The 12,459-nt window shown below is 43.3% G+C and overlaps 1 protein-coding gene across 1 annotated transcript in view; it reads right to left on the reverse strand.

Annotated features, from left to right (window-relative positions):
- The window catches only part of trpc2a (transient receptor potential cation channel subfamily C member 2a), an 8,774-nt gene extending 2,203 nt beyond the window's left edge, over window positions 1-6,571 (reverse strand). Inside the window, exons 1-10 of the mRNA XM_061216306.1 lie at window positions 6,557-6,571; window positions 5,317-6,009; window positions 4,498-4,698; window positions 3,859-4,023; window positions 3,311-3,485; window positions 2,375-2,581; window positions 1,760-1,922; window positions 1,278-1,370; window positions 647-839; window positions 66-193 (exon numbers count right to left, since the gene is read on the reverse strand). Of these exons, the coding sequence (XP_061072290.1) occupies window positions 66-193; window positions 647-839; window positions 1,278-1,370; window positions 1,760-1,922; window positions 2,375-2,581; window positions 3,311-3,485; window positions 3,859-4,023; window positions 4,498-4,698; window positions 5,317-6,009; window positions 6,557-6,571 (2,033 nt within the window). The remainder of the gene's footprint in view (window positions 1-65; window positions 194-646; window positions 840-1,277; window positions 1,371-1,759; window positions 1,923-2,374; window positions 2,582-3,310; window positions 3,486-3,858; window positions 4,024-4,497; window positions 4,699-5,316; window positions 6,010-6,556) is intronic.
- Between the last annotated feature and the right edge of the window lie 5,888 nt (window positions 6,572-12,459).

Raw genomic sequence — 12,459 nt, forward strand, 5'->3', positions numbered from 1 at the left:
CACGTGGTTAAATATGTTCTGTCTATATGACACAGGTTCCCAGCATGCTCAGCTGGTCAGAGTACCTTATCAGGTAGAAGGCAGCCTTTGGTGACGGGAGGATGTTGAAAGGAGCAGGCATAGTGAGGCCTTCCCGGAAGTAACTCAGGTAGAGCTTTGAACGGGCAAACTTCCACTCCACATCGGCAGCATCCTGACAGGAAACAACAGCAACAAGTTTTCTTGAGTGAAACAAAATGGCTGACCGACAGGTCTTTTCCTCTCTCAGCTCTGCTGCTGCCTGCGGCGTGAAGTGAATAATGACTGTTCATGTGAAGTGGGGTGGGAAAGAGACAAGATTGCTGCAATGTGCACAAAAGCAATGCAGTGGGGGTGGGGGGAGGCTACTGGGGCCGCATTTATGAAAGTAGTTTTGTTACAAATAGGCTACAGCAGGCGGGCCATAATGTCTGAAAGTTTTCTTTCATTTGGCTGCCAACAAGGGCCATGTTCTTTCACCAAACAATGCCTTGAATGAACCACTAGTCCCGAGAACACCCCAAAACCAGCTAACACTGCAACCTTCTGGGACTGGAGTTTGGCCTACAGCGTGCAGAACAGTCCTTTGGAGGAAATTCTCTTTCAATATCAAGAGTGTATCCCTCACCTCAATCTTCTGGAATGAATTGGTGATCATAGCGACAAGCATGTTGAGCAGGACGATGACGATGACCAGCGTGAAGATCCCGTACAGCATTCTACCCACAAACTCGGCCAGCACAAACTCCGGCATATCCACATAGCCCTGATTGGCTACTCCAAACATGGTCCAGAACAGGAAGTGAAACGTTTCATTGAACCTGAATGTGGAAACAGGAAGGAGAAAATGAACACATCATGTCAAAAAGTGGCTTAGTAAAGGCCCTGATCTAGAATACAGACTGTAGTCTTTGAATTTCAATTTCATGCCTGGGCTATGTCATAAGTTGACAATGACCAAGTCTTTGTTGTTGTCTTTGACATTCACCTGACCATTGGAAGCCTATGTTTAAGTCTACCAGACTGCTAATACTGCTAGCTCTCCTGTAGCACTGTGTGGACTGTGGTGTGTGAAATAGCTAGCTGCTCACAGGCAAGTGCATTAACTAAGTTGTAGCATTGCTTGAACAGGGACAGGTGGCACAAAGGTGACCTGAGTAGCACTGAGTGGTTTTGAATCCGAAATGAGAACATTAGCACGATATGTAACTCTATTAGATATAATAATATATTAACAAAGAACAGGGTGACTGCTGTACCGGCCAAGACGTGGAGAGATTATATAAGGCACATAGATGTTGTTGACTCCACAGAGGAAGGCTGTTCCTATGATCATCAGGATAAACAGAAACCTGGAAGAGAGGTGGACAGATTATATGTTCAGAATTAAAATTACCTCTGATACATTTGATCATCCCCAAAACACTGGCAGACAAGATGAGGTCAAGGCACCCCATGCATTTCTTTCCGCATCTGATGTAAAATAATTGGTGAAATTATGTAAAACGCGGTTGCCCAACCCTGTTCCTGGAGATCGGCCATGCTGTATGCTTTCATTCCAGCCCTAACAAAGCACACCTCATTCAACAGCCAGAGGTCTCGTTCAGCTGCTAATTAATAGAATCAAGTGAGCCACACTGGTGATGAAACGAGGACGGTAGATCTCTAGAAATAGGGTTGGGCAGCCCTCATATATAACACCACGTCCCGTCGCCTCCACGCTGACCCCTGGTGGCTTTACCTCATCATGTCATCAATCATCTTGCCAATGGATATCTGCAGGGTTCCCAGGGACTCGTGTGCAGGCAGGATGTACGCCAGGCGAGTGAAGCTGAGCATGCTGGTCACTGCAAACAGCACCTCTGAGATGAACTGGGGGTCCTCCTGCCACCACTCATTCCTCTCTGCAAAGGGCCCGAATGGGACAGATGCACAGTCAACGGTATGTTTGGGGATGAAAGGATTTGATGAAGCGTTGACAACAGATATAATTTCCTGGTTCCGTTCTGACCCTCTTTGGGTGAAAACATACAAAGACATTCTAAAAATATGAAAATATAATACAAATATTGTATTTAATTTCAAAATATTGTGATCTGGTAACACAACATAGTGTGTGGCAAACAAGGCCTGGATTCTATCAAGATTGATCCTAAAATTCAACACAATTAAACGTAAAAGAAAGGCATAATTCTGCTCAATTCTGCAAGAGGTAAAATGGAAATTAATCTGAAAAAAAAAACGGAATTGACACAAACATATATCGATCCCAACTGGCAACTACGTGTGTCTATTGAGATCTTGCATATATCAGTACTAGCATAGGCCTAAGATGCAGCCTGATGGGGTCCCTCACCTGTCTGGGTGAAGTACTCACACTCCTCTCCATAGCCCAGTCCCAAGCCCTGGCACAGCACGTAGCCCTTTAGCATGATGAGGACACGCAAGGCGAAAGAGGCCAGGTACATGCTGAGGACCATCATGTCCAGAACATTCCACCAGTCCAGGAAGTAGCTTCTCAGGCCCTCAATCCACACCTCCTTACATTCGAACCAAAAGAAACCTGGAACAACACAGGGTGTGGCCTAAGTCACCCTGCTGTAGCTTCAGATGGTTACAGACCATAAAAAATACAATGTAAACGGTGGCTGCTGAGCGTTGGTGAGATCCTATTCATTCATATGTTATAGGTAATACTTCCACTTGTGTTTAATTATTTTAGTATTCAGGGTATTCTAGCTGCCAACCATGGTATTGCTACTTGGAAAGTTATCTGAGTATTCTACAAGGGCTTAAGTTTTTATCTATGTGTTCGCTCTAGGACTTGGAACCATATCCCCCTCTCAGGTCTTCAGTGCACTTGTCCCTGGTTCTGATTTGCACTTTATTGTACATCAATCTGGATAAGAGCGTCTGCTAAATGACTATAATGTAATGTAATGTAATTCATACAAAAGGGCAAACATCAGCAATAAATATAATGTTGCCATTCAAGGAGACTGACAGTCAATTCTTTACTTGTACTGTTCTTAAAGACTGATTTCATGCGCTACAGCAGTGGTAGCCAACCCTGTATCCTAAAGATCTACCTTCCTGTAGGTTTTCACTCCAACCCTAACAAAATACTCCTCATTCAGCAGCTAGATATCTAATTGAACTGCTAATTAGTAGAATCAGGTGAGCCAAATTGGGGTTGAAATGAAAACCTATAGGACAATATTTCTCCAGGAACAGTTACTTCTACAGAATGCATCTAAGCATGTAGATTTTGTGATTTTTGTTGCAGACCTACCAGCAACCCAGACCATGTGGAGGGAGCTGTGCAGGATGTTCTGCTTGCGGGAGGCAAAGTCCTGGCGGTAGACCTCCATGCTGATGGATTCCCCCAGCAGGGTGATGAGGAACCACATATAGGAGGCGGAGTGCAGCAGGAATTTGATTACAGGAATTTTCAGGGTTTTTCCAATCTGCAAGTGGCACAGGATTAATTGAATTTTACTCAAAAGGAAGCCAGCATGAAATGACCTTGGAACAGAAGAGAACCGACCCAGAGGCACATCTGGATAAAGCAGCAGTTAAGTGGCACGTGACAATGAAAAGTCCCCCAACCAAAATCCTTCCCGCACAGTTTTACAGCCACATATCCATTGCTTTAGGCCTTTAAGCCTGCTCCTTTCAACATATCCATAGTCATGAGTCACATTGTTTGATTTCAGACCGCGGGGTGTTGTCACTGTCACTTGCCACTTCACTGATGCTTTATCCAATAAAGCAGAATAGAATTATTCCGAAATGGAGTGACAAAGGATTCAGTGAAACATGGTTCCTTGTCAATCTCACCTTTGACTTGGGGGCTATCCAGTACACGAGGCAGAGAAGGGGCATGGCCAGGAAGATCCCCAGGGACACCAGCAGCTTCCAGGCGGTCCTGCTGCCCCTCCAGCTGGTCAGGTTGCCACACCAAATGGAGGAAAGTACTTGCTGGCAGATGGGGTGAGTCACAAACTTGAGGAAGAGAAGGTTACAGTCATGAGTGCCAAGGACATGCTTTTAAAATATTTTTTCTGCATTGCTGTGAAATTTCACATATACTTCATTAACGGTGCAAACAGTAATTGCACTGGTCCCAGTCTTGTGGGTACATCATTGTTGCATAACTACACAGACAGTAGGTTATGAAGCATAGATCTTCAGATGAAGTAAATACACCTGGCGACTCAATCTACATGTATCAATAAAGAGGCAAGGTTTGCCACCTCCATGCCTTTACCAGGGATTTAGACCCAGAGACAGTGTCTCTGATGTTGTCTTTTTATTAATAAATGTAGTATAAACAAAAGAGCAACATTGATTTATAGTATCTGCTCACAGATCCGATGTTATACCTAATACAGCTAGGATATGAGGCTGGTTAATACCGCGTCCATTGACACCCTCCCCTACCGACCCCACCCGGTCCTGCCCCTCCCGCCCCTCCACCTGTTTCTGGTTGAGGTTGACAGCCAGTCGGAGGCGCTCCAGGTTGGGGATGCCCTCCTCGAAGGTCTGCTCGTCTAGCTCATCCTCGCCTTCCTCGCCGCAGTTGTTGAGGATGGTGGTCACCTCGCTCTGGTTCCGGCACATTCCCAGCAGCTCCACCGCAAACTCCTGGCACAGCTCCTCCAGGGCCAGGTACTGGGGCTGAGGCACACCGACACAGGGACACTGGCTGAGCAATTCATTTCATTACATTATATTAATGGCATTTGGCAGACGCTCTTGTCCAGAGCGACATACAGTGGATTAGACTAAGCCGGAGACAATCCCTCCCTGGAGCAATGCAGGGTTAAGGGCCTTGCTCAAGGGCCCAACGGCTGTGCGGATCTTATTGTGGCTACACCGGCCACCGGCGCCATGTTGTGAATACCTGTAGTAGCACAAGCAGTCCAAGAAATGCGAATACACCAGCCAGTGCGAAGGGGGGACTGTCCTTACAGTCATAACGCAAATTATCACCCCTTGTTATTTTTGCAGTGGTCACCAACTGCACAATGTTAATCACATACCTAATACCAGGCAACGCACTAATAATAATGCCAATATTATTCACAGAATCCTGGTATTAATAACATTATCGTTACAAATAGCACTCAACGGGTCAACCTGCATGTTAAACTCCAGCTAAGCACACTGCGATTGACCCACCATGCAGTATGTCGCAGACAGTTTTAACTTTGATAAGTAATGTTGTAACCAGTACATGGGTTCTCGGTGAATTGTTTTAGCAGTAGCGCTCAGCGGGGCCCCCTCCTCTCTGACCTTGAACTCGGGCTCCTTCTTGGAGAGCTTGCGCAGCTCCCGGCTGAGGCGGAAGGCGGACAGCATGGCGTCCTCGGAGGCCACGGACAGGTAGGCGCGGCTGGCGATGCCGCGGTAGGTGTTGATGCGGGACAGCGAGAACTTGAGCAGGTCGTACTGCCGCCCGTTGCGGCACTCCAGGCAGATGCAGGAGATGGTGTGCGGGCGGGGGATGTTGTGGCCCTTCTGGGTCAGCATGGTGACGATCTCGTAGAGGTCCTTCTGGCAGGCCAGCGTCAGCGGCGTGACGCCGGGGGCGAACTGCGAGTCGTCGATGGAGTGGTCGAAGATGGCCTGGGAGAAGGAGTGCACGTCCATCTTGTTTCCCTTCTCCAGGTCCAGCCGGTCCAGCAGCCTCTTCACCACGCGCGGCTGGTTGGTGTCCACTGCCACCAGCAGCGCCTCGTGGATCTGCCGGAAGTCAAACTTGACCGTCTCCAGCAGGGTGTCCAGGGTGCTCTCCTTGCCCAGGCGGATGGCCAGGTTCAGGGCCTCCCTCCACAGCCGGTCCTCGGACTCGTCCAGCTGTCGGAGCATGCCGTCTGGCGTGGTCAGCAGCCTGCTGATCTCCAACGTGTTCCCTTCGTGTATGGCCGTGATCAGCTCCGGCGGGAAGCGCATCTTCTTGTTCACGATCTCCCGCCATTGTTCCGGCTGTTTTCAGGGAGGGAAAAATCACTTATCTGCCCCATTTCTAATCAAGAAAAGTGTATATAGTAGCTAGGAGCGCAAAATGCCACACATATTTCATTTTCATTTGCTGAAAGGCTCTATTCATCCTACCAGCCTGCTCCCTCTTAGACGTTTACTCTGGATTACTCTAATTAAAATCAAAAGGTTAATATCACAGGCCTGTGTGCATTGTTCCATACTGCAGAGTTTACTGAGAACCTTAAATGTCATTTACATTCATTATAATCCTTGACTTTTTGGTTATGTGCTTATTCTGTAATCTGTTGATGAATATACATGGCTATGCCTTCTGAATAATGGAGAATTCCAAATCATTAATTACATTAATTACACATGTTTCATTAGAATAGTTAATATAATGCAAAGCAGACTCCTCTTTATTCATTTTTATGCAAACGAAGAGAAACCCATGAATGATACTCCATAGAGTTAGCTTAAGGGCTCTTATGATATATTGCCATTGCCATATATCAGACAGAACATCAAATGTAAAAATAATAATACTTACCGTAAGGTTTTCCATGTTTATCAGATATGCAGCGGGAATCTCTGGATGTAAAGATGTTTACCCTCATGAAGGAGTCATCTTACATTATGATCACAAGTTCACAATCCAGAATTTTTTTTTCTTTTTTCTTTTGTTTAATATGCCAGAGGTTCGCAGAGCCAATCTGATACCAAAATCCAGTATAATTACCGTGTGCAGTTTCAACTGAAAGAGGAGGATGGATGAGTGCGGTGCGTCTCCTGGCTTGCTTTGCCTTGTCTTTGCCAGTAGCGCTTGGGTGTGGAGCGATTATCCATGCAAAAGCAAAAACAGAAAGGTCCCTACAGGGATAGGCCAATTAAGACGCAACAGTTTTGTACCTCATTAGGCCCATTAAGGACTGTGTCCTGTAACTCTCTGTTCCTTTCTGTCCTTCAAAACAGGATCTCATTGGTAAAATTATTTTTGAGATCAAACGTACCAGTTAAAATGGCTTTTATTGGTTTATATAAACACATAAAGATTAGAGAGGATGTAGAAATCCTAAAGGAGAGAACAGGGAGGTATCGATTAGGGTTCCCTTCACCCCTACTCTAATACATCTCCATTCGGGTATTCCAGTTTTCAGTGCATGAATATGTTTGTGACTGCCCACAAACTGGAAATGATTTGTGGCATGAAAGATATGAAAGGTGCCACCATGAAAAGCCCGAAACAGATGTTTAAGATTTTCATTCTGTGAAACAACCCTTGGGAATGTCATGCTTGTATCTATGACTTCCCTCAGATTCCAGAATATATTACAACTACTAGGTTTCTTTAATTCACTGGAAGAAGAGGTAGAAGAAGAAGAATCCACAAGGTATGAGTAATACTTCCATTGTACTCCACTAGATGGCGAACGAAGCCTGCATTGCAACTTGCGCTCATATTTTCCTGTGGTTGCTGCAGCATAAGGATTCCTCCAATGCTCCAGTGAGAGTGTGTACAGTGTAATTCATACCACCACTGAAGAGAATTGGCCGCCACACTGCACACTGCAAAGCTTATCTTCTCAGCTCAGACAGTTTCTAAGTGAACCTGATGAAGAGCATGCAGTCTAAAGTGTTACTCGTTTGTGAATTTACATTATTGGCATTTTGGCAGACGCTCTTATCCAGAGCGACGTACAGTTGATTAGACTAAGCAGGAGACAATCCTCCCCTGGAGCAATGCAGGGTTAAGGGCCTTGCTCAAGGGCCCAACGGCTGTGCGGATCTTATTGTGGCTACACCAGGATTGGAACCACCGACCTAGCGTGTCCCAGTCCTTTACCTTAACCACTACGCTACAGGCCGCCCCCCCCTGAATAAACCACTGGGAGCATTGAAATAGTGAAAATAAATGTTCTCACGCTTATGTACTCCCACTATATGTCCCACTGGGCCACTGGTAGGATATTGAATGTGGCTTCTTGTACTGGTTAAATAGACCGAAATGTAAGCAGGAAGAAGAAACCTGTGAATAGGCTGTGAACTCTTTATGTATGGAAATAGTGCTCTTCCGACTGGCTGCTTATGGATATAAAATCATGTGCTGTCACTCACAATGAGAGCAACAACGACAGGTGTCAATTGTATGTGTTGTCTTGTTGTTTATATAACTGGGCTTTTCCCTTTCTGAGGTACACTACAGCGACACCCACGTCACACTACGCCCACACAACACACCTGTATGTGGCCCAGTGACAATAGCATTGTCAAAACATTTCCCTTTATTGCTTGTTATGGGGTTTTTTTCAGATCCCATTTAAGAAGCCTGGGGTCCTTGGATTAGATTTCTGTCCTATTTTGTTCTTCAAGAGGACATTTCTTACCACTGTCCATACAGGGCACATGTCGAAATACAAGACTATGTGTACACAAATTAATACAAGCATACACCCGTAATTCATACACCCCCAAAAATATGTGGGACTCTTTGGCTGTAATTTACCACTGGATGTCGTCTTCATAACTGTACATCTACTAATATACAGTAGCTATAAATCTCCCAACAAGTATATGAAAGCCTATATCAGTCTCAGTCCAACAATAGCTTAACTTTGCTAGTATTTTCAGAAGCACAACCTCTCATGCAGTCTCTCCCCATTAAGAATGTGGTGAGGACCTTGGTTGCTAGGAGGCTTGTGTGATCTGGCTCTTCACAGTTGGAGTATGTCACGTGAGCCTGTTGTCTCAGAAGCATTTGTGGATTTGTAGGGGGGCACAGCGGCTGTAGTTGATCCAGGGGGTACATATTAAATCAAGATTACTGAATTAGCTGGATAAGTTCACCAAGTAAAACCAAGAATAACATTTAACTTCAGTTCCATGTTCCAGTTTTGAAAGGGTTCCGGGGTTTACCTGGTGAATTCAGCTAACTCAGAAATCCTGCTTTGTGTTATAACGCCCTTGAACAGAAAGGCAAATATAAATAGTTTATGAGCGTCTTTTTGAACAAATGCTGTACCATGGGGATTGCGGTCTGCTTCTCTATCAGATTCGTAAACCCAGTGAAATCCACACATCCTGATGCTAGTTTTTTTTTGCCGAAAATAAGTGAAACCTTCATTTTGGCTCAACTTAACTGTTACTAAGTTTGTGACACCAAGAATAAAAAGACAAAGGATACCCCCTTTTGTAAGGACAATACTTGTGTCAATATTTGGGCACATTATTTACTTCCAAAGACCTTTACAGTGTTAGTTGTTGTTAGTTGCTTGAAAGCCAACGTGGTGTTCAGTAATCTACACTAGTGACACGAAGATCAAGGGCCTTTCCGAAAGCAAGGACACACTTTATGACCACTATATTAACAGTCCTTTAATTATTCATTATACATATTGACATAGACATGAATGCTTAAAGTTATTCTATCAGGAAGATTGGATTCATGAATCGGACTTTATGCTTTGTTTCCAGATAAAACACTGAAGGGAACTGTTGAAAAAAATGCATGATAATGCTGATATCACTTATTACAAAAGTATCACCTTATTGAGAAATGCCCATATTACTTTAGTTTCTGTATTGTCCCCATTCTGATGGGAGAAGTTATGACTGCTTTAGATATGACTGTGGATTGCAGAAATGAGGCAGACAATAGCTACTGCATTGGATGTAAAACAAACAGAACCATACTGTGAAACATTAAGCTTCTTATTCACAGTAAATTTTTATTTATTTATGTATTTATTTATATTTAAAAGCTACATGGAAATATGATTTTTCTGGTAAAACGCAGCTGCTATCAGAAGAGGGAATGGTTCAGACATTGCACTTTAGTCATATGTATCCATATGTATCATTTACCGTGAAGAATTCCCTGGCTGAGGGGCGAACAGTGGGAGTTCTCCCTCACTAAACACCTGAGATCAGGTACACATGGAAGATGCATGTGAGTTTTGCATGAATAATTTTTTTAAATCATTTACTGTGCCAGTAAAAACATACAGTAAATAAATATAGAGCAGGAGGGCTCACTTTGCTGTCAGTTTTGACTCCCAGAGAAAGAGGCATGAGCTCAGCAGGTGTGAAATGCATTGCCTTTTTAGAGGAGCCCACAGTTGACAATAGCCAACACCTTAGAATCATAATGGTGCATTTATACATGACCGTATGACCTTTGTACAACAATCCACACAGCCATGAAGCTTTAAGTCTCCATGACTGTCATTGTTACGATGGTGTGCTCACTTCGTGTTGTCCTTTGTGTCATTATGGGGACTTTTCTGACATTTGGTGACTTCCCAAGTTACAATATGTTGACATTTCCATGACAACCATGAATGAAGAAGTTCTCTGAATGTTATATTATTATATTAATATTATGGTCACGGATTTATCCGTTTGGCTTGTGCACTATTCCCGAGCTGGTGTGCAGAAAGCAGCAGAAAAAAAGAGTTATGATTTTAATCCTATCAAGATTACTTCAAGAGAGAATATAGTTCATGTTCCCTGTGTCGCCCTCAGATTGTAGTCATGAGGTTTATCCTTTGCGTACACTCAAACCATGCAGGGAAAATTAGTCCCAGCCTCACTGGAAACCACCAGAACACGACTGGGCTTCCTCTTTTATTGTCTACTACCTAGAATAGTACCCTTCTGGCACATTTCACAAAATGGCTGCATCATCATGACTGTACAGAGATCAGAGATCTTTCAGACCTTTGGGGAACTTGTATACTTTTTACTGTGTCTCTGCAGAGATGTTCTGTGTCATGGCTTTATGCTGCAACCAAACTGCCAAATGAGGATTATAATAAAGAACTGACCTGAACTGTGGTCAGAGAAGTAATGTGACTGGTATTTCATATACTATACATATGTTCATCATATATAAATATTACATATATATATATATATATATATATTACATATCTTTTATAGAATATTAACATTAGGGCAAATCATTGTTAAATTGACGTTGTGTGCTCAAAATCCTAACTAATGTGCTCTTTGTGCTACTATATTGTACAGTATTTTATGGTTGCTGTCTTGCCCTGGTTTCCCTTGAACAATAGATTATATCTTTCTCTATCTCTTGGGACCCTCTGGTAAAATAAAAGCTAAATGAAAGGCATAAAACCAGGTGAGCTGAGTTAAATGCCTAATAAACTACTTTATTTGATCAATTAAGTGCTGACTAACCACCTAAATGAGCAGCTGAAAAGGCCTGATGTAAGATTGTTAATGTAAAACCATGCCCTGAATGACTAATTACTGGGTTCAGGATGACTGCGACTTATGGCTAATAATTGTGTTGTTGTTTTTTTGGTGAAATTGTATCTCTGGTGCTACATGCAAAATTCCAGTATGACTTTCTTCACACCTTTCTTTGTATGTTTCCAAGTGGTGTACAAAGTTAAATGTTGAGGATATTTTGCAAACTGCTTAACATTTCTTCACTTGAAATGATTTGTAGGAATTGCTCCTGGTGATTGCACTCAAGTGCTTGTCAATGGGAAGTTCTAATATGCCAAACAAGAAAAGGGTTTAATGAGGGATATCAAATAAAATGAAGAGTTTGCACCTACAAATGTACAGTTGAAGCTGAACATTTACTGAACTTTTAGCTGCATGATGATAAAATCACAAAAAGGAAAATATATTTTATGTGTCAAGCATTATTTCTGCTCATAGGGGTCTGTTTGATGAGGTTTGATATATCAAAGGGAAAATGCAGAACCTCCAGGTTTTTGCACACTGTTCATGTACAAAAGTACACAATGAAAGTTAGAGAATAATTCATTTCCTGCTATTTAACACTGATATCATAGCACATTCTGCACAGCTGAAGATTTCACTTTTTGAAAAGACAAGAACGCTGCCGGTGTCTGTTTTGAGGATATACAATTATTTGTCTCCATAATTTCATATCCTCGCCAGGGAAAGGCCACATCTTCGTCATGTTTGGACTTGGATTGACTCTGCCTTCTTGTTGCCTGGCAACCTGATCGTCAGCCTAGTTGAGGGCATCAGCTAGACCCTGCAACTGGAGTCAATTTGGGGACAATGGGATGGAGATTACTAAAATGGTAAAAGTCAGCTGAGGAGACTTAAATCACATTTACAAGGCTCCTGTGTTTTACTGCCAGTCAGAAAACAAGTGTAAAACTTGCTGATAATGGACAAGTCAGGGTGGAGAAATAAAAAACTAAAACCTGTCTGCGCCTAAGTAATGACAGTACACTTTTTAGTACTCACTTTATTTTGTCCAATGTGACTGGGAATGTTCTGGATATGAAAAAGTGGTTCTGCTACACCCCATCACTTTTCGAACTGATGAGTAGAGAGGCATGCGAAAGAAATGAGTGTAACTGCCCTCATGATCGGGGAGTGGGGGGAGAGGAAGTGTTGTCTGTATAAAAGGAACAGTACTGACTCTGTCTGACTGGGTTGACA

This window comes from Conger conger, chromosome 13 (assembly GCF_963514075.1).
Source record: "Conger conger chromosome 13, fConCon1.1, whole genome shotgun sequence".
NCBI lineage: Eukaryota > Metazoa > Chordata > Actinopteri > Anguilliformes > Congridae > Conger > Conger conger.